Raw genomic sequence first — 25,767 nt, forward strand, 5'->3', positions numbered from 1 at the left:
AACTATGTATGGGTGTACGTGGTACATATTCATGCATGTATATTATGTGTATGCACGGTGCATTCATTACTATGTACGTGTGTATATGACATATGCATATTTAGGTTGTGTGTGCTTAGTTAGCATCGCTCATGCAATCCTTGTGTATTTACATATATGTATGGTCTATGGCATCCATGCATGCTTATGATGTGTGTATATGACAAACAGTTGTGTGACTGTGTGATACGAAATATGTAACACGTATGCACTAAGCAAGAAGCCGCTGATAAGCAAGCCTCGGGTCCTGATACCGGTAGAGCCTCTTTGCGTACAACCAGTTCAGTTGGGCGGCGTCTGGGAAGTTAGGAGACCTGGTCCCTGAAGACCTGAAGGCCAGGATCAGCGTCCTTTGGGGATGTCAGGCCCCGCCCCTCGCCCCGCCCCTCGCCCCTCGCCCCGCCCCTCGCCCCGCCCCCTGGACGGAGGCGACGCGACTCTCGGGGCCGCGCACGCTGCCCGCGGAGCGCCGCGCCGTCGCGGGGCGTGCCGGGAGGAGCGCCGCGCCGTCCATGGCGTGAGCGCGCCCGCTCCCGGTGGCGCGCACGGCAGCCGCGGCCGGCCGCCATCTTCCTCCCGAAGCGGCTGCTCCCGGTGCAAAAGGCGGGGGTCCGCGGCCCTGCCGGGCAGCCCACGCCTCGGCCGCCGCGGTGGGAGGCGTGGATGAGGGGGGAGGCGCGGCCAGGCCGTCCCCGCAGCGTCGCCCCAGGGCAGGGCTGGGCGGGTCCTGCGCTCCCCAGGCTGGCCTGGCGGGCGCCTGAGCTCCTCCCGGGGACCGAACCCGAGACCTCACGGCGGGTGCTGCCCGCCGCCTGCCCCGCTGCCTCCTGCTGTCACTCGGGTCGCGGGGGGCTCCTCCCAAATGGGATAAGCGGCCAAGATGTTCAGTTTTGAAGGGGATTTCAAAACGAGGCCCAAGGTGTCCCTCGGCGGCGCGAGCAGGAAGGTAAGCGCGGCGGGAGGGTGGCCGGTGCGCGGTGGCCGGCGCTGGGCGGCGGGCCTCGGGTGACCGCGGGCCACCTCGGAGGCAGGGCTCGAGCGCGTCCCCATCACCCGGGACTCGTCGGGCGTTGCATTTCTGCAGACGGGGGAGCTTTCTCAATGTAGCCAGTCTGTAAACTCGGGTTACTTTGTACTGAAGGTGATGTGATCCCTTCCTGTGCCGGGGGCCGCTTTTTCAGAAATGAACTTTCGACGCTTAGTCACGGCAGACATCGGGCAGTCATTGCACTTAGAATATTGCCCAACCCTTTTGGCAGCATTTTCTGCCTTACAGAGTGAGGAGAGTGTATCTGCTAATGCCAGTAATCTCGGAAATGGAAACACAGCTCCTTATTAGCCACGTGTTTTGAATCCCAAGACTTGACTGGCTTTCTGGAAGCGTGTATGCAGAGACTAAGGGGCTTCTGTTTAAACAGCTTATGGAGTTACTCACGATGATTGTTGAGGTATGGGTGGACCTATGTTGTCTCTGATTCCAGAAGTTAGCAGCTGCACTGCCCTGGTGACAGGCAATTGTTGGATGGACGAAATGGCCAGTAACTTGTTCAGCACAGGCGTCCCTCTTGCTGAACTCCGGCTCGGAGTGGAATTCAGCGTACGATCCTCAGGCTTGGACTGTTGGTCCAGCCCCCCGGGCCTTGTGTCTGGTTTTCTGTGTCGGTGGTGTTGACTGGCTGGAGGGAGCTTGTGCTGCAGCCCCAGGTGGTCCAGCCAAGTTCTTGGAAGGCTTGGTGCGGTTGGCATGAGGAGCTTGTCAAGGAGCGTGGTCCTACCTAGGCTCTGGATGAGAGCAAAGAACTTTTTCCAGTTGGTGGGGAAAGCTCCCAGTTTAAGCTCAGGGCCACATCTCCTAGTTCTCAAGTTTGGAAGCTGAATATAGAATGTGAAGGGAACACTTGGCAATGGAGTTGTTCAAAACAATCCTCATCCACTACCATGATAAACTTTCTTTGGGGTGTAAGCTTGATACCGGCTCAGGTTCCCACGTGGTCCTTATCTTGTTCCCAGGAGGAGCCCTGGGAGGAGACACTTTGGCAGTGAAATACAGTAGGACTGGGGGCGGGGAGGGGGTCAGCAGGTAGAGCGGAGGAGTCAGCGTTGGCCTAGTGTGGCCAAGATCATCCTCGGGTGAGCCCAGCAGTGTGGTCACGGCCTGGCCACTCCGGTGCGGGGCAGTTCTCCAGGAAGGAGCCCTTGGTTGTTGTGCACAGACCTGTTGAAGGAATCTGGGTGGGGAGCCAACTTTGTGCTCTGCCGGAAAGGGCTTTTTAGACCCATATGCAAATGCCCTCTTTTAAATGAAGAGCATTCCTGCATTCCACAGGCATCCTGTAGTATTGCTCCTTCACAGGGCTCACCACCAGCCGACCTCTGAGACTGTGGTCTTTCATACACAGAGTCACAGGCAATTGGTCCTTTATTTCTGCTTGACTCCTTTGCCTCCATCCATCTGTCCTGCCCAGTGTTGATCCAGGGACATACTACTGTTTATACATTGTATTTTTGTATCCTTCTTTTGGACGCGGAGATGGACAGCAGTGGCTGGACTGTGACAGGGAGTGCAGTCCAGGTCTTCCTGTGAGTGGCAGGAGCAGAATTCCTTGTACTTGTACCACTGCGTGGGCAGTGAGGTGGGAACCTAGGTCAGAGTGTCCCCTTTCTCCTCCTTTTCCTTGTCGCCTTCATTCTTGGATATGCAGACACTTCTCGCGTGACTTTGTGCCTAATTCCTAGTTCAAGTGCGTTGACTGCTTCATCTCAATTCCAGATTTTCAGGATGGAAAATTTCTTTGTTTCCTTCTGTTCTTTCCTCCCTCCCTCCCTTTCTTTCCTTGTTCTTTCTTGATTTATTTTATTTTTATTTGATGGGCAGATTTACAGAGAGGAGAGACGAGAAAGAACTTCCATGTGCTGGTTCACTCCCCGAATAGCTGCAGTGTCTGGAGCTGAGCCAATCCGAAGTCAGGAGCCAGCATCTTCTGTTGGCTCTCCCGTGTGAGTGCAGAGTCCACTGCTTTCCCACTCCAAAAGCAGGGAAGTGGATTGGAAATGGAGAGCTGGGGCATGAACTGGCGCGCATATGGGGAGCCAATGCTTGAAGGTGGAGGATTAGCCTGTTGAGCTGTAGCGCCATCCCCCTGGGTCAGGTTTCTACCTGAAGAGCTGCATCTCAGGATAAGTTGTACTTTTGATACAAATGGAGCAGATTAAGATGTGTGTGAGAGGTGGTACAAAAGCTTTGTGGGAGAAAAGTGGGGATTGGATGAATGTCTGGGTTCCTGTGAGAAATAGATGAGCTATGACAAAGCAGTGGTTTACACATCTCTGGATCTTGGGCCAGAATCTGGGCTGGGGACTGTCAGGCACACACGTGGCTTGAATGTCCTCAACCAAGAGGGCTTGGGCGCTTGGGACTGAGGATGCAGAGGCCTGTGTTCAGGGGAGGGGTCTGTGGGTCACACCTCTCAGAGGGGAGGAGCAAAGGGCTACTCTGGGACAGAGTGTCTTGGAAGAGTGACCGGCAATGTCAGATGAAGAGATGCAATGTTTCAGAGTGGCTCTAAGGTTTACAGGGAAATTGATGAGAAAATACAGAACTCAATCTGTCCTGACCCCTTGCTCACACTGTCTTTTGTTATTTACATTTTGTGTTCATGTGGCACCTTTGTTGCACTTGATATATATCCTAGAATGTTTAGTAATGCATTATTACTAACTAAAGTCTTCAGTTTCTGTTAGTCTTGGTGTTAACAGATGAGGTGGGTTTTAACCCTCAGTTTTTTTAGGTTGTCTTAATAGTATGCTTGTAAAGTTTCTCCATGTCATTGTAGCTTGATAAATCTTTCTCTCTTTGCTGAATTTTTTTTCTTGGTGCAAATATTAATGGATATTTTGGTTACTTTGGTAGTTACAAATAAAATTGCTATAAATATATTTTTTTGAAAGATGTATTGATTTATCTGAAAAGCAGAGTTAGAGAAACAGAATTTCCATTTACTGGCTCACTCCCTAAAAGGCTGGATGAAAGCCAGTGGCTTGGAACTCCGTCCAGGCCTGCTACAGGGGTGTCAGGACACCAAGGACTTGGGCCATCTTTGCTGCTTTCCTAGGTGGATTATCAGAGAGCTGGGTGGTAAATGGAACAGCTAGAACTCGAATTGGTGGCTGTCTACAATGCTGGTGTGAGCGGTGGTAGGTTAACCTGATATCCCACAGCAATAACCTCTGCTCTGAAATATAGCTCAGGATGTAGATTTCAGCTCACTTGGGTCACTGCTTAGGGAGCACTTGTTGGGTTGTATGTTCAAGCTAAGCTTCGTTTGTAAGAAACTGGAGTACGGTCGTGCATCTTGACTGTGCCTTTTTCTTTTTAATATTTATTTCAAAGGCAGAGTTAGAGAAAGAAGGAGAGGTAGAGAGATTGCAGAGAAAGAGGGAGAGGTAGAGAGATTGCAGAGAAAGAGGGAGAGGTAGAGAATCTTGCATTTGCTGGTTCACTCCCCGGTTGGATGCAATGGCTAGTGTTGGGCTACTTCTGGTTTTCTGAGTGGATTCAGGACCATCTTGCACTGTTTTCTCAGGTCATTAGCAGGGACCTGGATCCGAAGTGGAAGGATTCTTATTGTTCCACATCCTCACTAGATGTGATAGGTGTTGGTGTTTTAAATCTTAGCTCTTCTGGGGGCTAACATGATAGCCCAACTGCCTAATCTTTCACCTTGCAACACTGGCATACCATATGGTTCATGTCCCAGCTGCTCCACTTCCTATCCAACCCCCTGTTTGTGGCCTGGGAAAGCAGCAGAGGGTGGCCCGTAGCCTTGGGACCCAGCACCCACGTGGGAGACCAGGGAGAAGCTCCTGGCTCCTGACTTAGATCAGCTCAGCTGTGGCCAGTGTAGCCAGTTGGGGCACCCCATGTGGGCACTGCTCTGCCTCTGCTCCAGCTCCCTGCTGGCAGCCTGGGAATGTAGTGGAGGATCCAGCTGAAGCTCCTGGCTCAGACTTCCGACTGGCTTAGTTTCCATTTGGGGAGTAAACCAGCAGATGGGTTCTCTCGCTCAAGTAAATTATAAAACATAGACACAGATTTTTTTTTTTCATATTTATTTCTTCTTCTTTGAGAGGCAGAATCACAGAAAGGCAGAGAGAATCTTCCATCAGCTGGTTTACTCCCCAGATTCCTGCAACAGCCTGGACCCGAGTATGGCAAAGGTGGGAACTGAGAATCAATTCAGGCCTCCCGTATAGATGACAAGGACCTAATTATAGGATGCATGCCAGGTGCACATTTGCTGGAAGCTGGAAGTTACAAAGAGACGAGGGGGAGAGAAATTGGGGGAGAGAAAAAGAAAGGTATTCCATCTGCTGGTTCACTTCCAAAATGGCCACAGTGGTCATGGCTGGGCCACATAACCAACAGTCCAGAGCTGCTTCCTCATCTCCCGTATGGCTGCAGGGTCCCAAACATTTGGACCATCCTCCTCTGCTTTCGCATGTGTGTTAGCTGGCAGCTGGATTGGAAGTGGAGCAGCTGCACCACTGTGGACTGTGGACTGCACCACTGTGGATTGCACCACTGTGTTGCTCCCAGTCTGTTTCTGAGCTCTCTATGCTGGTGGGTTTTGTTTGTTTGTTTGTTTGTTTATTGCTGACTTTTTATTATGAATGGATGTTGGAGTTTGTTAAATGTTTTTCCTTTATTAATTGGTATGACTCTATAATTGTTATTTTTCTTAGCCTGTTGATGCCATGGGTCACATTAAGTGATTTTTCAGTGTTGAAAACAGTGTTGCATACCTGGAATAAATACCAGTTGGTTGTGATGTATACTTCTTATGCCTTTTTAGGTTCAGTTTAGTAATATTTTGTCCAGAGCTTTTTTTTAATATATATGATAAAATTTCATTTGAAAGAATGAGAGAGGGAGATTTTTTTTTTAAAGATTTATTTTTTATTACAAAGTCAGATATACAGAGAGGAGGAGAGACAGAGAGGAAGATCTTCCGTCCGCAAGTGAGCCGCAACGGGCCGGTGCGCGCCGATCCGATGCCGGGAACCAGGAACCTCTTCCAGGTCTCCCACGCGGGTGCAGGGTCCCAATGCATTGGGCCGTCCTCAACTGCTTTCCCATGCCACAAGCAGGGAGCTGAATGAGAAGTGGAGCTGCCGGGATTAGAACCGGCGCCCATATGGGATCCCAGGGGCTTTCAAGGCAAGGACTTTAGCCGCTAGGCCAGGCCGCCTGGCCCAAGGGAGGGAGATTTTTTCCTCCACTGGTTCACATGTGTTCAGCAGCCAGTGTTGGGTCAGACCAAAGCCAGGAGCCAGAAACTTCATCTTCGTCTCCCGTGTGGGTGACAGGAACCCACATCCCAGGACCATCATCTGTTGGCTTCTCAGGTGCATTAGCAGGAAATCGGATTGGAAGCTGAGCAGCTGGATGTCAAAGCAGTGCACTGGCATATGGGCTGTGAGCTTTCTCAGAGGTTGCTTACCCGGAGTGTGCCACAGTTCTCACCCACACTTTGTTGGTTTTGTTTCTCATGATGTGTTTGTTGTTTGTCTGATTTTAGTAGTGGGGACTGCAGGCCTTGTAGATAAGCCAACCCTGGGTCTCATAGTACCAACTTCTAAAAATCCCTGCTTGTGGTAACTCTTAGGCTCTTCTAAAATTGTAAGAACTTTGTTTAGCTTCACAGAACTGTCCTTTACTGTGTAATTGAAGGCATTATTTGCAATATTTTAAAGTATCTATACTGTTTTGTTTTTAAAAATAGGCATTTGGTATTAAGATAATATATATTGCAGTGGAACATAGAAACTTTCTTATAATTTTAAAATTGAGCAAAGTAGAAATATTTCTAAAGTAAAAGATTTATTTAAAAATTTTAGTTATTTGAAAAGGAGAGTGAGCAGGGAGAAAGGGAAAGAGATGGGGGAGAGATCCATGAGTCTGTTTTCCATCCACTAATTCACTTCCCAGATGGCTGCAGCGGTCCGCTGGGCTAGGATGAAGCCAGGAGCCACGGACCTCCATCTGGATTTCTCACCTGGGAAAACTCGATTCAGGCTGTTAGCAGAGTTAGACTGAAGGAGGTAACAGCAGGGACTCCCAGTGCCGCTCACATACTAAGCCCATGCCCCACAGTACAGGCCCCGAAGATCAAGTTTGGATCTGTCTGTCTCTCCGTAACTCTCCCTTATTTTTATTACAAAGTCAGATATACAGAGAGGAGGAGAGACAGAGAGGAAGATCTTCCATCCGATGATTCATTCTCCAAGTGACCGCAATGGTCAGTGCTGCGCCGTTCTGAAGCCAGGAGCCAGGAACTTCCTCCAGGTCTCCCACACGGGTGCAGGGTCCCAAGGCTTTGGGCCATCTTCAACTGCTTTCCCAGGCCGCAAACAGGGAGCTGGATGGGAAGTTGGGCAGCCGGGATTAGAACCGGAGCCCATATGGGATCGTGTTGGTGTTCAAGGCAAGGACTTGAGCTGCTAGGCCACGGCGCCAGGCCCTAAAAATAAATCTTAAAAAAAAAAAAATGGGAATTGACTGTGAAGTCTGGTATTGTTATTTTATGGTTATATCCAGCAGCACTGTATTTGTTGTTTTGAATACAATTGAGCTTTAGCCTTCACATGTAAGACTGTGAAAATCTGCTTCCCTGTAGCAGGTGGGTTTGATTCTTACTGTTTGCGAAACACAATAACTAGAAAGACTGAGACGGACTCGAGACTAAGTACTTAAAGTCCTTAGACTTTAAATCAGCCCTATATAGTCATGCAAGAGGCCAAAAGAAGTTACTGGGAAAGAGCTAAAGATTCTGAGACTTTTCCTTTATTCATATAATTTTATAGAACGCAAGCTCTTGGATTTGGACATGTTATTCTTAGATTATAAAAAAATTCTTGTTTTAGAATTTTGCTTTTTAAGATTTATTTAGGGGCTGGTGTGGTGGCTCAATAATCCTCTGCTTGCAAGTCTGGCATTCCATGTTGACACTGGTTCATGTCCCAGCTGTCCCATTTCCCATCCAGCTACCTACTTACAGCCTGGGAGAGCATTCAAGGATGGCTCAGGTCCTTGGGCAGGTGTTTAGGGAGTGAACCAGTGGATGAAAGATCTTTCTGTCTCTCCTCTCCGTAACTGCTGTCTTCCTTCCTTTCTTTTCTCTCTTCTTGTCTCGTCTCGCTCTCTGTCTCTGTCTCTTTGTTTTCTATTTATTCGTTTTTATTGCAAAGGCAGGTCAGATTTATGGAGAGGAGGAGAGACAGAAAGATCTTTCATTGGCTGCTTCACTCCCATTGGCTGCAGTGGCTGGAGCTGAGCCATTATGAAGCCAGGAGCTTCTTCCAGGTCTCCAACGTGTGTGCAGGATCGCAGCGCCTTGGGCCACCCTCCTTGCCCTCCCAGGCCACAGGTGGGGAGCTGGAAAGGAAGTAGAACAGCTGGGACGTGAACTGGTGCCAACATGGGACTCCAGTGCTCACAGAGTGAGGATCTAGCATGTGGGTAATTCTTGGCACCAGACTTTAGCTTGGCCCAGCTTTGGCTGTTATGAATATTTGTTAAGAATATTTGTTAAGAAGAAGTGTTTGCTGTTTCTCTCATTCTGCCTTTCAAGTGTGTAAGTAAAATGAACATTTTTTAAATGTAAATGCTTCCTATTGGTCAGCATGTGCATTCACTATGAGTGAGAGTGTAAATTGGTACAATTTACTTTAAGGAAAATTACTGACAGTATGAGGAAAATTCATGAAGTTTATGGAGAAATAGAATTAAAAGATAATGTGGATTTGGGCTTTTTGAGGATCTTTGTATGTATCAAGAGTCCTAAGGAGGGGCTGGTGTTGGTAAAGTAATGGATAAAAATGACACCACCTACAACGCTGGCATTCCGTACGGGCACCAGGTCTAGTCCTGGCTGCTGGACTTCCAATCCAAGTCCCTGCCAATGGCTTGGAAAAGTGGTGGAAGGTGGCCACTGACGTGGGAGACCCAGATGAAGCTCTTGGCTTTGGATTGGCTCAGCACTGACTGTTGTGACCACTGGGGAATGGATCAGCAGGTGGAAGATCTGTGCTTCTCTGCTCTTCTCTTTTAAAACAAGTAAAACTTTAAAGAAGTCCTCTAGTCCAGCAATTCTACTTTTAGAAATATGTTATAAGAAGTTAATTTAACAGATGCTTGGGAAGATGAGTGAAAAAAGCTTATTATTGTGGCATATTTGCAGTTTTAAAGGCCATGAAACAATGTAAGTGTCTGTATACATGCTGCTTCTTCTTTTTTTTTTTTTTTTTAAGATTTATTTTTGTTGGGAAGGCAGATATACAGAGAGGAGGAGAGACAGAAAGGAAGATCTTCTGTCTGCTAGTTCACTCCCCAAGTGGCATCAACGGCTGGAGCTGAACCAATCCGAAGCCAGGAGCCAGGAGTTTGTTCCGGGTCTCCCATGCCAATGCAGGGTCCCAAGGCTTTGGACCATCCTCATTGCTTTCCTAGGCCACAGGGAGCTGGATGGGAAGCAGGCTACCGGGATAGAACTGGCACCTATATGGTATCCCGGCCCCTTCGAGGCAAGACTTTTAACCGCTAGGCTATCGTGCTGGGTCCTGAATGCATGCTTCTTGTTAAGTCATGTCTATCCATGTGAGTATCCCTTATGAAATGGGGGCAACCAGAAGTGTTTTCAGATTTTAGAGGTTTTGGCATTTTTGCGAACTTGAGCAGTTAAGCATTCCTAGTTTGAAATGCTTCAAAATCTGAAATTCTTGACACTTAAAAAGGTTTTGTGTTGTGTGTGTGTGTGTGTGTGTGTGTGTGTTTGAAAAGCAGATTTACAGAGAGGAGGAGAGACAGAGATCCTCTGTCTGCTGGCTCACTCCCCAAGTAGCCACAAGGATCTTAAGCCAGGAGCTTCTTCCAGATTTCCCAGGCGGGTTCAGGGTCACAAGACTTTGGGCTGTCCTCCACTGCTTTCCCAGGCCACAACAGGGATACAGACCGTCACCCATATGGGATCCTGGCGCATGCAAGTCGAGGACTTGCTACCATGCTACCACACTTGCTACTAGGCTACCATGCCCGGCCCCACTTAAAAATTTTTAAAAGCATTTCAGATTTCAGCATTTTTGGATTAGAGATATTTATTGTATGTTGATATTTATTGATAATATTGTATATCCACTGGTAGAAATAATGTAAAATTATCAAAGGATGCTAGTTTATCTAAGTTGTAAATGTACCAGGAGACGTTTGTATGTGCTGTCTCTTGTTTTAGTAGCCTGTTAGGACTTAAAAATTACTATTTTCCTGTTTCATTCTGTATTGAACCGATACTAGTTACAGAAATACTTCTCTTGTTAGTGTCCTGACCCTGCCAAGTGTGACCTATCTACTGTTCCACCACTCGGTCAGGTACTGGTACCTAGCCTTGCCAAACAGGTCCCTAGCCATAGCTTTCATGTGGACTGGTGTGTGGCAGTCAGTGATGCTCTACGCTAACAGCCCATTCCAGGATTCCTTATTGGGCTGGTGAATCAGTCTGGCCTGACTAGAGTTTATGTACTAACCCTCCAAACCACTAGGTCTCAGTCCCCACACTTGCTCGAAAGTTCTGTGACCCGTTTGTTGGGAATCACCCAGAATTCATCCCTCACCTACACTCAAACAGGCCGTATCCATGGATGTCCCTAGGCAGCAATTACGTATCCTAAAAACCACAGAACTTGCTGCCGGGCAGCCAGCAGGCAGAGCCTGGCACCAAATAGGCAGCAGTGACCATGGCCTGAGTCCCAGCATTGGGTCCAGCCTGGCTGGGGCGCCCCCGCCCCCCTCCCCAGCCGCCACACTGCAGGGAGCTGCTTTTCCCCAGCCCCAGGGCCAAACACTGCTCAGACTCTTCCTGCCGCAAGATGATAGCGGCTGTCCTACATCTTCTTGAACTAATTTTCCTTGTAATGTAGTTTTAATGTGCTTTAATTTTTTTCAGAAGTGTTAGTAAACACCAGTATGATGGAAAAGTGTCGAAGTTCCTATCCTGTCTTTGAACTGAAGCCATTTACTCCAGAAGATGAAGTTGTAAGAAATTGTAATGGGAACTTTGGAAATATTGCCTGTGTTCATCTTTTCTGGGCTTTTCTTTATTGCATCTTTTAATGTGAAAGTCATAATTTTTGCTAATGAGGGCCTAACACAGTAGCCTAGGGGCTAAAGTCCTTGGCTTGCACGTGCCAGAATCCCATATGGGCGCCAGTTCTAATTCCGGCGGCCCCGCTTCCCATCCAGCTCGCTGCTCTGGCCTGGGAAAGCAGTCGACGACAGCCCAAAGCTTTGGGACCTTGCACCGGCATGGGAGACCTGCAAAGGCTCCTGGCTCGTGGCTTCGGATTGGCTCAGTTCCAGCCGTTGCGGCCACTTGGGAGTGAACCATTGGACGGAAGATCTTCCTCTCTGTATATCTGCCTTTCCAATAAAAATAAATAAGTCTTAAGAAGACTAAAGGACGTATTTTCTTCATGCAAGCACCGTGTCAGTGACTCTGTGTCTTTACCTCATGCACCTTGCGTGGATATGAAGAAAATGTTTTTCCTTTAAAAAAAAAAAGTCTTTGTTAAGTGACATTTTGGAAATTGTCCTATCTAATTTTCAGAGATTATGTTGTGTACCTAAATATTATAGAGCAAACAGAGAAGTTTGCCGACATTTGCTGTTTACATATTGATGGGTAGGTTAGTGTCACAGGTGTGGATGTGAGATTAGCATTGAAAGTAAGCTGTATGCTGTGAGAGCAGTAGGTTTAGTCATTCCACAAACATTCAGTGTGGAAGATGAAGATGTTTTCAAGTAGAGCACAATAAATTCAAACTAAAAATGCGTTAATCGAAAGTTTAGTCCTTTCTCAGAATCTGAATATGCTCTTGCTGGTAATTTTTTAGTTCTTTTCCTCTTTTTTAATTGTGAATTTATTGATGATTATATTGATCTGGTTTTAAAGCTTTATGTTCCCATTTCATTAGTTCTAAAAAGGTAAAACATTACACTAATGTGAGTTTACACATACATGGATAATAGTTAAGAGTGGCAAACAAAAATTCAGATAAAATATTAAACATTTTCTACCTTTCGCGTTTGCCTTTCTGTTCCCTAGTTCATTGATTATATTCAGGCTGCGCTTCCAGGTTTTTACTTGTGTGGTGAGAGCCAGCATTGGATGAGTATTGCAAAAGCATGCATATTGTCTCTGTTTTTTAAAAAGCGAGTTACAGCATATTAACGTCCTTGTTCTTCCTTTATACCTCTTGGAAACAATTCCAGGTCAGTTACAGGTAGATTATTTATTTGAGAAACAAAGCCAGAGAAACAGTCAAGTAGGCAGGACTTCCATCTACGGTTTACTACCCAAATACCCACCAAGACGGAATTTGGCAGGGAACTGGGAGCCAGGAATTCAATCCAGATGGTCCCTACTGATGCGAGTTGGAGAGTTTGATTGACCTACTGTTTGAAACATGATCTGCTTGCTTCCCAGGTACTCAGCAGCAGGAAGCTAGACTCAGGGGCTGAGAAAACCCAGGCAGTCTGATAGGGGAGACAGGTGTCCCATCTGACATGCTAATTGACTGGCCAAATGCCCTCCCCACTGCCTTTTGAAAAACCCTCCTTTGGCCTGGGCAGTGGCTTGATGGGCTAGTCCTCTCCCGTCAAACGCTGGATCCCATATGGGTGCCGATTCCTGTACTGGCTGCTCTACTTCCCATTCAATAGAAGATGGCCCAAGTCCTTGGGTCCCTGCACCGGCATGGGAGACCTGCAGGAAGTTCCTGGTTCCTGGCTTCAGATTGACTCATTGTGGCCCATTGTGGCCCATTGTGGCCACTTGGGGAAGTAGCAGATGGAAGATCTTTCTCTCTGTCTCCTTCTCTCTGTAAATCTACCTTTCCAATAAAAATAAATACATCTTTTAAAACAATGCTGCTTGATGAGTATTCCTCCCTACTTGCCATATATATTTAATGAGTTGCTTAGGTTGTTTTTGGGTTTTTGCTAATTCAAACAGCATTGCAGTGAATATTCTTATGTATGTCCACTAATGTCTGTAGGTAAAATTGCTGGAAGGGAAACTTCTAGATCAAAGGTTATGTGCATATTGAATTTGAATAGGTGGAAAAGCTCCCCTTTTCTTGTATCTTTACTTGCACAGTACACTCTCTAAATTTTATGTTCCTCAAATAGCTGTAAAGGTCTTACTGTTTTTATTTCATCTTTCCTACGAAGAGTAAAATTGAAGTTCTTAGCTTTAAAAGATATTTCCCTATGTACAGTTAGTACCTTTCATTAATTTTTCTGTAATTGCTTTTGCAAATGGTCACTTTTGTAATGTTATGCATATTCTTACTTTGTCACTTTCCTTTAAAAAAAAGATTTATTTATTTGAAAGGCAGAATTCCAGAGAGAAATAGGGATATCTTCCATCTGTTTGTCCACTCCCCAGGTGGCTCTAACGCTGGGACAAGGCAGGCGATGCCAGCAGTTTGCAGCTCTGGGTCTCCTGTGTAGGAGCAGGAGCTCATGCAGCTGGGCCAGTTTCCCAGGGACATTGGCAGAGAAGTTAACAAAAGTAGCTCGGATTCCAACAAGTGCTCATCAGGGGTGCTCGCGTTGTAAGTGAAGGCTTCAGCTGATGTGCGTGCTCTGCAATGACCCGTTTGGCATTTGTCTTTAACCTTGGTTATGTTATTTTTCTATGCTGAATGTTTTATCACTCTAAAAAAAGGCTTTACATATTTTTCTTGGGGAAAATGTCACAGTGGTTTTTTTTGTAAACTTTTTTTTTTAATCTGAAAGGCAAATTTTGGAGGAGAGAGAGTCGTCTTTGTTTTGCTGATTCACTATTGAAATTGACGCAACAGGTAAAACTGAGCTGACCTGAAACTGGGAGCCAGGAGCCTCTTCTGGGCTGCCACCTGGATGCAGGGTCTCACGACCTCGGGCCATCCTCCACTGCTTTCCTAGGCCTTAAGCAGACAGCTGGAACAGAAAGGGAGCAGCCATGATGGGAATCCGTGCCCATATGGGATGCTGGTGCCTTCAGGGCCAAGGATTCCCTTCCTGCCTGACTGTATTGACCCCAAGAAAATGTTACATTTTAAAAAGTACTCAGTAGCTGCAGTTTGGGGATATATGCATGGTATGGGTTAGATAGAATCATATTGCTAGGGAAAATTAATCTGTACTCAGTATCCTTATGCATTGCAACAGGCTTACATTATGTTTAGCAGCATGGTGAAATCTCTTAGAAGTTGACACTAGTGTGGGTCATATACAGGTATTCATAATCATGAATTGGAATTAATGCTTGTGCCCTTATTTTTTCCCCTGTCTGCTGGTCCTGATGTGGTTAAAAGGTCAAAGAAACAGGTATCAGTTTCAAAGTCTGAAGGTGAACTTGGTCATATAAATGAAGGCATTAATTATAATCATGATTGTGCCCATGTGTCTTCATCATCTTCAGAATCACTCCCTAGAGTCAGTTTTTAGGCTTGTAAACATGTTGGCTGCCAAAAAAACCACAAATCGAACCAATAAGAATATGCATTTTTCAGTTTAGTTTTTCATGAACTGGCTGAGAAAATGTGCTTCTCCTGTTATAAGCCAAATTTAAATGTTAGACTATCCACTTAGACTATGTTTTGAAATCATAATGTGTACTACCTAAAACTTCTGCTGGACTTTTGGAAACAAACAGCAAAGACATCCAAACAGTCTGAGAGTATATGCACACCAAGTGTCTGGGGATGCAAATACTAGGAATGTTTTGTCTGTGGTGTAATGTTCAGTTGCAAAAACTAGAGCTGCTAGTAGGTCAGGTGGGAAGCCCAATGATTGGTTATGAGACAGATAAAAAGATTGATAAAGTTCCTTTGTCTGATAATTTAGTTCATTGTCTGTTGCAGATAAGGTCAGATATGCCAAGCATCTGTTATTCTCCTGAGAAAACCAAAGTTGGTTCTGTTCACTGTGTTTCACTGATAATCTGAATTCAAATAATCTTGTACTGTTTGTCAACCATGAGCTGAATAAACAAGGCATGAAGACCTCCACCCCTCCAGCCCCCCCCACACTCACAAATTAGAGGGTCTCCTTTAGACTCTAGCGATAACTTCATGACAGTAACATAAAGTATGTTGTCATGGGAAATGTAGAAGTGGTGTCTAGCTTATGTATAAGGGTTTAGTCTAATGTATTTCTTTTTTTTTTTAAAGATTTATTTATTTTATTACAGTCAGATATACGGAGTGGAGGAGACAGAGGCAGATCTTCCATCTGATGATTCACTCCCCAAGTGAGCTGCAACGGCTGGTGTGTGCCGATCTGAAGCTGGGAACCAGGAACCTCCTCCAGGTCTTCCACGTGGGTGCAGGGTCCCAAGGCTTTGGGCCATCCTCGACTGCTTTCCCAGGCCACAAGCAGGGAGCTGGATGGGAAGTAGAGCTGCCGGGATTAGAACCGGTGCCCATATGGGATCCTGGGCGTTCAAGGTGAGGACTTTAGCCGCTGCTAGGCCACGGCGCCGGGCCCAAGTCTAATGTGTTTCAACATTAGAAATTTGGCCAAAACAAAACCTCCCATTTATAACCAAAGCCAGTCTTGTTCATCTTACGTTTTATGATTATTGTGGAGCATTATCGAAGAGTGTCAGATAACCACTTTTGCTAAAAGCAGATGACTTCAGCTACCTTACCTCTTTGATGTTATGGACAGCCCCCCTCCCCGCCCGAGAGCATATAGAAAAAGTCTGATATTTCCAGCGTAGCAGATCTGTGAAGAATTCTCTCAAGGGGAGGAAAAAACCCAGAACTCGCAGAGGATGGATAAGCTTTTCCAACATAGGATACATACCCTAAAAACTTGAAAAAGTGTTTTGAATATCACTTTTAAAAAGTTAAGATAAAAAATAAAAATCTAGGGCCTGGCGCAGTGGCCTAGCGGCTAAAGTCCTTGCCTTAAACACCCCGGGATCCCATATGGGCACCGGTTCTAGTCCCGGCTGCCCCACTTCCCATCCAGCTCCCTGCTTGTGGCCTGGGAAAGCAGCCGAGGACGGCCCAAAGTTTTGGGACTCTGCACCCACATGGGAGACCTGGAAGAGGTTCCTGGTTCCCGGCTTCGGATCGGCACAGCACCAGCCGTTGTGGCTCACTTGGGGAGTGAATCACCGGATGGAAGATTTTCCTCTCTGTCTCTCCTCCTCTATGTATATCTGACTTTGTAATAAAAATAAATAAATCTTCAAAAAAAATAAAAAAAAAGTTAAGATAAAAAATAAAGATCTCTGGGCTTTCCTGAGCCAGTTGGCAGTGGTGAAGGGGAAAAAAACCAGAAAAACAAAGAAACAAAAACCAGCTTTTCCTAGTCCCTGTTATTAGGAAGTGAGTACTACTCAAAAGAACACATTCAGAAGATTAGACTCTGGTTTGTTTGTTTGTTTGCAGCTTAAGTTTCCCCACTTAAGAGGTATAATTGATGGCTCTCGTTTATTTTCCTCTAAAAGATCTGCAATCAAATAAAATGAACGGTGACCCTATGATTTTATTGTCTTCACAGTACAATGAAAGGTGAAGCTTAGAACGGGACACCCAAGGCTTAGCAAAGTCTTGGTAGTGTTAGTCGTGTGTGTGTGTGTGTGTGTGTGTGTGTGTGTGTGTGTGTGTGTGTGAAGTCTGCTTAACCCTGCTTTTTTCCCCAGTGACCTGTTTTCCCTGGGTGGAGAGAGGAACTTTGCCCTTCTGGTAACTGTCACTTTGTAAGGCTAGTGCTGGCCACACTTGTTATAGAAAATTTGGTGGGTCTTATGAATGTTTGTCAGTGCTATTGGCCCCTGGATAGTTCCTTGAAATAAAAAATTGTTGAACTCAAAAACAAAGATATTTTCATTTGAAATTCAGTTCTTTCAGTGAAGGTGAATACTTTTTCTAATCTAAATGTTGGTTAAATGTCAGTGTCCAAAAAATTGTCTAATGGTTTTGTCTTGAGCCTCACATTGCTTTTTGTTATCATAAGCAATTCTTTTTCCTTTTAAAGATTTCTGCATTTGTTTGAAAATCAGAGTAAAGGGAGAGCCAGGAAGGTTTTCCATCTGCTGGTTCATTCGCTAAGTTGGACCTACAGCCTGTGCCAGCTGAAGCTGGGAGCGTGGGAACTCCATCCAGATCTCATGTGGGTGGCAGGTGCTAACAGGAGCGGAGCAGCTGGACCTGCCCTGGGGCAGGGAGTGAGGCCTGCCATGGTGCTCCGCTGTGCTGGCCCCCAGTAGGAGCAGTTGTATTGGTTTGAGGAACTTCATTGCAGATGGGACTTCTTAAGGTGAATTTATTATTTCAGATCAGGGCAGTTAACATTTCCTCCTCTTCAAGATTGCTTCATGACTAGTCATGAACTCCTATCATTTGTTTGCTCAGAATATACATAGTAGGCTGTCATGAACTGGGAGTCATCGTGCTACGTCACATTCTGAGGAACTTTAGTACCTGTATCCAGTACTCCGCCTGTCTGCTAGTACTAATACTCTCAGTTCACATTGACTTTTTAAAGTTTCCAAATATGAGGGAGAACATGTAGTATTTTTCCTGATTTTTATCACTTAACGTAATATCCTCCAATTCCATCATTTTGCTGCACTTGAAAGGGTTTCATTCTTTTTCATTGTTTAAAAAAGTGTAGATCTTGATGGACACCTTGGTTGATGGGCTCCATTGTGGCTACTGTGATTTGTTTATTTGATTACTTATTGTAAATACCAAGTCATTGTGTATTGATTAAAATTTAACTACAGCCTTACTCTAATCATGAGAAATTACTGGAGAAACCTAAAGTGAGGGACAATATTCAGAACATGAAAAAGACCAAGTAGATGAAGAAGAAATGCAAAGAAGATATTGTGGAACCTAGGAAAGATTCTAGAACAGATAAAGATCATTAATGGGAAAAATGGGAGGATGTCTAATAAGGTGTGCAGCTTAGATAATATTGTTGTGCCAGTATGGGTTTTCTGCTGATGACTGTACATGGTTATGTGAGTGGACAAGGCACTTAAGGGTTAAAGGGGCTTGGGTCACATTCACAGCTTTTGTCTAAAATTAGTTGTCTAAAATCCATTTAAACAGCAGTGTTTAAGCTGTTGAAACCTGAAAAGTGTTTCTACCTTTGGACGGATCCATAAAGGCTTTTAATTTGAATCTTTGTATAGCATTTTGTTGGAAACATTCTGTGATAATGGAGGACTGTTCTTTGGCTTTTAAGTGTTAGCAGTGAGAAGCTTGATTCTACATGTTGTTCAAATACCGCTACATATACATTAGTGTAATTACTCTGAAACTCTGATGATGTGGTATGCGTCTGTTGTGAGGTTTAGTTTTATTGGGTTTTTTTCTTTAGTGGTTCAGGTGCGGTCTTGGACTTTTTTTTCCCTGTTTATTTGAAGTATTTAACTTTCCGTTATGATCTCTGTTTCTTTTGCTGCCTGAGTTAAAACTTAGTTTTATCTGTGATAAGAAGATCTTAGTTAAGATTAATTAATTTATTTTAAAAATAGAGTGAGAGAGTCAAAGGCCATCATCTGCTGGTTCTCTCATTGACCGCAGCAGCTGGTGCTGTGTTGCTCTCCCTCGGGGCAGGGACCTAAGAACCTGGGCTGTCCGTGGCTTACCCTGGATGCTTTCCCATGCTCAGTAGTGGGGAGCTGGCCTAAAGTGAAACATTTGGGCATGCACATGGCATGATGTCACTGTGAGCAGCAGTGCCAACCCCTGAAAAGAGTTTTAAAACGTGATAGCAATAAAGACATTCAATTTTTCATTACAATCATTGAGATGGTTGCAAACTCACAGAGCCGTTAGAAATAATACGAGAGGGGCTGGCATTGTGGCACAGTTGATGAAGCCACTGCGTGTAACTGTGACATCTGTTCCAGTCCAGCTCCCTGCCTGGCGCTCCTGGGAAAGCAGTGGAAGATGGCCCAAGTACTGAGGTCCCTGCCACCCATGCGGGATACCTGGATGCGACTCCTGGCTTCAGTCTTGCCCAGCTGCAGCCATTGCGGTCCTTTGGGAAGGGAACAGTGACTGGAAGATGGCTCTTCTTTTCCGCTCACTTTCCCTTGTCCCTCCTGCTGCTGCCTCCAGAAATCTGCAGTTTAAATAAATCTCTCTAAAACAACACTGAGGAGAGAACCAAGAGATCCTTTATTCACATTGCCAAGTTTCACTGGAGGTAATATTTTGCAAAACTGTCCATTGACATTAATATACTTGTCTTATTCAAAGTTCCTGTTTTACGTGTGTCTGTGAAGAAATCAGATTTTATTCCTAGAAAACTGCTGAAACACTTTTAACCTCATGTGTCTTTAGATGTCTTATCCTACTTAAGCTGAACATTTGTGTTAGTTTGGAATCACTTTTAGGCCAAACTTTTCTGCAGTTTTCAAATTTGGATGTTAAAATTTAAAATTAAAACCTTCATTGCTTTTCCTCTCTTTGTGTTTAGGAAGAAAAGGCTTCTCTTCTACATCGTACTCAGGAAGAAAGAAGAAAGAGAGAGGTAAAATCACTTTTTAATTCTCTAAGGATTTTCCATAGTATTTAAAGAAACCTTGATATGTGTGTGTGTGTGTGTGTGAATGTGGTGCATGACGTGTGTGTATTAGAGGAATTTCTGTATTGTTAGAGTATTAAGTCATTTGTCCTGAAGCCAGTCTAAAAAGATGGGCCTGAATGATCTACTTGCTTATAAGGTTTCCAGATGATCTGTGAAGATTGATGTGTATCCTTGGCGTGGTAAGCCTAGTGGCCAAAGTCCTTGGGACTCCATATGGGTGCTGGTTCCAGCTGCTCCACTTCCCATCCTGTTCCCTGGTTGTGACATTGGAAAACAGTCGAGGATGAACCAAAGCCTTGGGACCCTGCACCCGCATGGGAGACCTGGAAGAAGCTCCCAACCCCTGGCTTTGGATTGGCTCAGTTCCAGCCGTTGTGGCCGCTTGAGGAGTGAACCAGCAGACAGGTCTTTCTGTCTCTCCTTCTTTCTGTAAATCTGCCTTTCCACTAAAAATAAATACCTTTTTAAAAAAGATTGATATGTAATGTTCATGTTTTGTTAAGCTCACAATATATATTTTAATTATGAATACAGTAAAGGAAGCTAATAAAATATTGGCTTTATTCTTTATCTTCTATCTTTCTGGAGATGATTTTTGTTTTTAAGATTTATTTCATTTTTATTTGAAGGGCAGAATTACAGAGAGACAGAGTTGTTCTGTTTGCTGTTTCATTCCCCACAAATAGCCACAGTAGCCAGCACTGGGCCAGTCAGAAGCCAGGGACTGGCTCCTGGTCTTACACGATGCAGACCCAAGGACCTGAGCTGTCCTCTGCTGCTTTGCCAGGCCACAGTTAGGCAGCTGGAATGAAAATGAAGCAGTCGAGACTCAGACTGGCACCCGTGTGGGAATCCAGTGCCGCACTGCAGGCTTAGTCCACGTTTGTTTGGTGCCAGTTCCTACTCTGCTTGTTAATCAGCACTTATGGTATGTTAGGGATTTTGTTTGATATTTTCACAATCCGTTCACAGCTATAACAGCTGTTTATTGAGCGTTTGTCTTCCTGGACGTATAGATAATGAGGAGAGAGACAGGTTCTCGCTCTGTGATAAAGAACATAGACATCAACCAAGGAGCATTCTCATAACCAAGGAACAGTCTCATATTAAAAGCACAGCAATTGCAAACATTTCTCAGCCTTCACACTGTTGACATTTTTGATCCGATTGGGGGACAGTCTTCTGCATTGGAGGATGTTTAGCAGTATTCTTTCCCCTCAGTTGTTGTAACCAAAAACATCTCCAGAAATTACCAATCATCTTCTGGGTAGAAATCCAGAATTGTTGAATGAAGAAAGATTTGTTTATCGGTGCTTTACATCTTTTTTTAATTTTTCAAAAAAATTCTCGGTCGTAATATCTTTCAAAATTGCTTGTGCTACAGTCTCTCCTCCCCATGTGCTAATAAATAAATGCATAAATAAAGATTTACTTTATTTATTTGAAAGACAAAGTCAGAGAAAAGGAGATACTAAGATTTTTTTTTTTTATTACAAAGTCAGATATACAGAGAGGGAGATCTTCCGTCCGATGATTCACTCCCCAAGTGAGCCGCAACAGACCGGTGCTGTGCCAATCCGATGCCGGGGACCAGGAACCTCTTCTGGGTCTCCCACGCGGGTGCAGGGTCCCAAGTCCTTTGGGCCGTCCTCAACTGCTTTCCCAGGCCACAAGCAGGGAGCTGGATGGGAAGTGGTGCTGCCCGGACTAGAACTGGCACCCATGTGGTATCCCGGGGTGTTCAAGGCGAGAACTTTCACCTCTAGGCCACGCCGCCAGGCCCTAAATATTTGTTCTTTTGAATTTGAGTATCTGCTTTGGTTTATCCATTTTCTACTGACCTGACTTGTAATTTGCAGGTTATTTCTTCAGTAGTGTGTTGTTAAACTACCCATTGAAGGACCAGAGTTGCGATACAGTATGTTAAGCTGCTGCCTGCAATTCTGGCATCCCATGTGAACATGCTTTTCATCCTGGCTATTCCAGTTCCCATCTAGCTCTTTGCTAATGTCCCTGAAAAGGCAGTTGAAGATGGCCCAAATGATTCAGTCCTTTGCCACTGGACGTCTTCTGCAAACAGCATGGCCCTGGTCATTGCGAACATTTGGGGAGTTAATCAATGGATGGAGATCTCTTTCTTTCTCTCTCTGTGTATATCCATTGATCTCAATTCTAATTGTAGAATTTTATTTGTTATATGTTTTCCAGTTCCTTTGTCTTTGTTTCTTAAACATAATTGTAAGTTTTTATAAATAGCATCTAAACTAGTGATTGGATTCTCTTCTTTTTTTTTTTTTAAATTATTGTTTTTATTTGAAAGCCAGAGACAAATCTACCTTCTAGTGATTCACTTCCCAAATGGTTGTAGTGGCCTGACCTGAACCAATGCAAAGCCAGAAGCTAAGAGCTTCTTCTTGTTCTCCCATAAGGATGCAGGAGCCCAAGGACTTGGGCCACGCTTTGCTGCCTGCCCGGTCATTAGCAGGGGTCTGGATAGGAAGTGAAGTGGCTGGGACACAAATGAATGCTCATAAATAAAGGAATAAAATCACCTTGAATAATACAGTACAGGATTGAGCTGATTTGAAGCTGACCTTCCAAGCTGTGTGGACTGGTTTCTTTCTAGTACACTTCAGAAAAAGGCCTTTTATGTCCCAGGAGGATCCAAGTGGAAATAGCTCAGGTGTCTAGTAGCTAAGAAATAGGTAAACAAAATGTGGGATATGCATGCAGTGGAATCCCACTTGGCCATTAAAAGGAATTAAGTGCCGACATTCTAAAATGCAGATGAATCTTGAAAACCTCGTGCTCAATGGAAAGAGCTGCCCACAATACAGGCACTGGATGCTTCCGTTGTGTGAAATGTCACAAGTAAACAAATGGTAGGAAGTGTGGTAATGCTTGATAGGAGATAGAGGAGGTCAAGCTGAGGTGATGATTACGTTGTAAAACTCAGTGCTGATGATGGTGCCATAACTGTAATATTAAAGACTTATTTATTTGAAAGGCAAAGTTGCGCGCGCACACATGCACGCATCTTCCAATCATTGATTTATTTCCCAAGTAGACTCAGTGTGCATGGCTGGGCCATTATGAAACCAACCTCCAGGAGCTTCATCCAGGTTCCCCAAATGGCTACAGGGTCCCAGCTTAACCCATCTTCACCTACTTCCCTGGGGCATTGGCAGTTTTGGATCAGAAGTCGAGCAGTGGAGACTTGAACCCATACCCATACAGCATGCAGGAATTGTAGGTGGTAGCTTAGCTGTGCCACAAAGCTAGCTCTGAGAAGTATATTTTAAGTTATGTGACTTACATGGCTTTTAAAACATCTTCATTAGTCCCATGTTATGTTTGTTGATACTAACCAGTTGTTCCCTTTGTAATTCAGGAAGAAAGGCGAAGATTGAAGAATGCAATAATTATCCAGTCATTTATTCGAGGCTGTAGAGACAGAAAACAGCAAGTAAGTTGATTTGCTTATCAAACCGGGTAAGAAACACAAGAGCTTTTTATGTATTGGAAGTAGCATTTGTTTGTACATATTTTATGTGTCTATTTAATCAAAATATAAAATCTTTTCTAATATGTAATTTATTAGCTATATCTATGTAAAGCTTGGTAAATTGATTTCTAGTTAATTTTTATATTATATAAACATGGCCTGAGAGAGCTGAGGATCCAAGTGGAAAATATTTAATTTTTTATTGGTTACTTTTGTAATAGCATCTTGTTGCCAGTTTCTTTCACAAATGTAAAAATACCTAGTTGTTATTGTTTAATGTTTACATAGTTGAGAAGGATGCATGCGCGCATGGACCTGTACTACTGATTAGGGTAGGAAGGGTTGAGGAATAGGGGAGAGTGAATAAGACGATTGTTTTTGATTTTTTTTTTTCTTTCTGTATCTGGGGGAAGGGGAGAAGACACATCAAGCATCCTAACTGCATTAGTATGTGGGAATGGGATGTGTCCGCCCTATTTCATCCCAAGGTCCCCAGTGTGCAGCATGTTCCAAGAGTACTACTCAGGTAGTTTCAGTAGTTCTAACATGCTGTTGATTTCCTTCTGAGGTCCATTGGCTGACACTGTCCAACCTAGAGTGTCTACTTGCCCATTTGCTAGTGGGTGCTGTAGCCTGGGCCAACCCAGTCAGCTATATGCTATACCCACTCTAATTCTTGGGAGCACTAGCAGATGCTGGAGTCTAGCCCCAGACCCAGTCTATACCTGTGCCGAAAGACACTGCGGTGATTTTCAGCCCAGTTTGCTGCCCTTGTTCTAGTTCTTGTGCTCACCACAAACCAGCTGGGACATCCCTTAAGCTCCCCTACCAGGCATGCTCCTAGTGTGCTGGTGGTTGCTCTGAACAAGCCCTGGTATGGCCCATCTCCAGTCTTGGCTTTTGCCATGGGATGCTACAGCCTGGCCTGGCCCAGTTTGCCCTCAGTACCAATCCTTGCTGACAGGTGCTGCAGCCTAGCTCTGCCCAGCCTGTCCCCATCGCTGGCTTTCATGCAAACCTATGTGTGTGATAGCCTAGCCCAGTGTGGCTCACACTCCATCCTGGCTCCTGCACATGCCAGTGGGCTTAGGTGTGGCCTGGCCCTGCCCAACCACCTGCCCCCTCAAAGCCAGCCTGTACATTTCCTGACAAGTGAAATCTTCTTGCCCAGGCTGACCAGCCCCCAGCACTGACTCATGTGCTCACCAGCGGGAGCTACAGCCCACAAGAGGAGTTGCCCAGGTCCTCCTACTAGGCCCACTCCTAGACCCAGATATCATGATTGCCAGTGGGTGCTAGGTCCTTAGCCAGCATAGTCTGCCCACTCTATCTTGGCCTCTTTGTGTGCTGGTGGATGTTGAGGTCCAGCCCGCCCCACATCCTATTCGTGTGTGTTCCTGTGGGTGCTGCAGCCTGCAGCAGCCCTGCCTGTTCCCAGCTGCAGTACCCATGAGTGTCAGAGGTTCCATCTTCATACATAGCTCGGTCTGTCACCCCAGCTGTTGACAAAACAGTGGATATTGCAGTTCCAGAGGGGTGAGCCTTCATATCCCCTACAGCATCTGCCCCTAGACCTGGTTCTCATGTGCTGGTTAGTGTCATGGCCCAGTCTAACGTTACCTTTCTCCTCTTTTGACGCTCACTGCAGATACCATGATTTAACCCTGCCATGTAGACCCCCAGCCTTATCTTTAGTGTATGCCACTGGATGGTGATCAGTGGTGGTCAATGCTAACTATCTCAGCTCAAGTCTGCCACATGGCAGGTGTTTCGGTCTAACCCAGAAAGGTCCTCTAGCTTCCTTTTTCCAGACCATTCGGCTTCAGCCCTCTTGCTTACCTGCAGATACGATGACCTCGGCAGAAGTTGCCCAGAAGTCATTCCTCACCTACAGTGTACTCTCAGCGGTTCCCTCTCCCACACATCCCATGGCCCCTTTCCTGATCAATCCACAGCCCTGTGTCCTTCTGTGTATTGGTTCCCCTGCCCAGTCTTCTGGTGGGGCAGTGTGCTGACTTGGAGCCCCTCCCAGACGCCCACCCTGAATCCCAGAACCAGTCCTCCGGCACACATGCCTGCCAGGGATGGAACCCCTCCATCCAGCTGGGATTAAAGCATGTTAACGAGTCTACAACCCAGTCCACCAGCACACCATGCCAGCATGCCAATCTGGGCCCCAAATTCACACAGCAGTTGCCAGACTTACTCTGCTCTGCTGGCCGTCAGCTGGAGTCCCCAGGCTCTCCTAAGCTGCCTAGGTGCTGCCGTGGTGGAAGCAAGGGGCCTAGGCCATTACCTAGTGTTTTATAAAGATGAGAAGAATCATAGATTTAAATATAGCAATGTTTGTTGTTTTCTTTGTTTCCAGTATTCCATCCAAAGAAGTGCATTTGATCGCTGTGCTAACTTATCACAGTCTGGTGGCACATTTCCCATTGCTAATGGTCCCAACCTTACCCTGTTAGTGAGGCAGCTTCTGTTTTTCTACAAACAAAATGAGGACTCAAAACGATTGGTGAGTTTCAGCTGTTTTCACTTGTCCTTGTGTATGTTGTTTATGTAT

The 25,767-nt window shown here is 45.3% G+C and overlaps 1 protein-coding gene across 1 annotated transcript in view; it reads left to right on the forward strand.

The window, feature by feature from the left end:
* The first annotated feature begins 554 nt into the window (after nucleotides 1–554).
* The window catches only part of UBE3C (ubiquitin protein ligase E3C), a 103,689-nt gene continuing 78,476 nt past the window's right edge, over nucleotides 555–25,767 (forward strand). The window contains exons 1-4 of the mRNA XM_058660652.1: nucleotides 555–985; nucleotides 19,589–19,642; nucleotides 23,091–23,165; nucleotides 25,573–25,719. Of these exons, the coding sequence (XP_058516635.1) occupies nucleotides 920–985; nucleotides 19,589–19,642; nucleotides 23,091–23,165; nucleotides 25,573–25,719 (342 nt within the window). The 5' untranslated portion in view covers nucleotides 555–919. The remainder of the gene's footprint in view (nucleotides 986–19,588; nucleotides 19,643–23,090; nucleotides 23,166–25,572; nucleotides 25,720–25,767) is intronic.

Source organism: Ochotona princeps, chromosome 2 (assembly GCF_030435755.1).
Source record: "Ochotona princeps isolate mOchPri1 chromosome 2, mOchPri1.hap1, whole genome shotgun sequence".
NCBI classification, from domain to species: Eukaryota; Metazoa; Chordata; class Mammalia; order Lagomorpha; family Ochotonidae; genus Ochotona; species Ochotona princeps.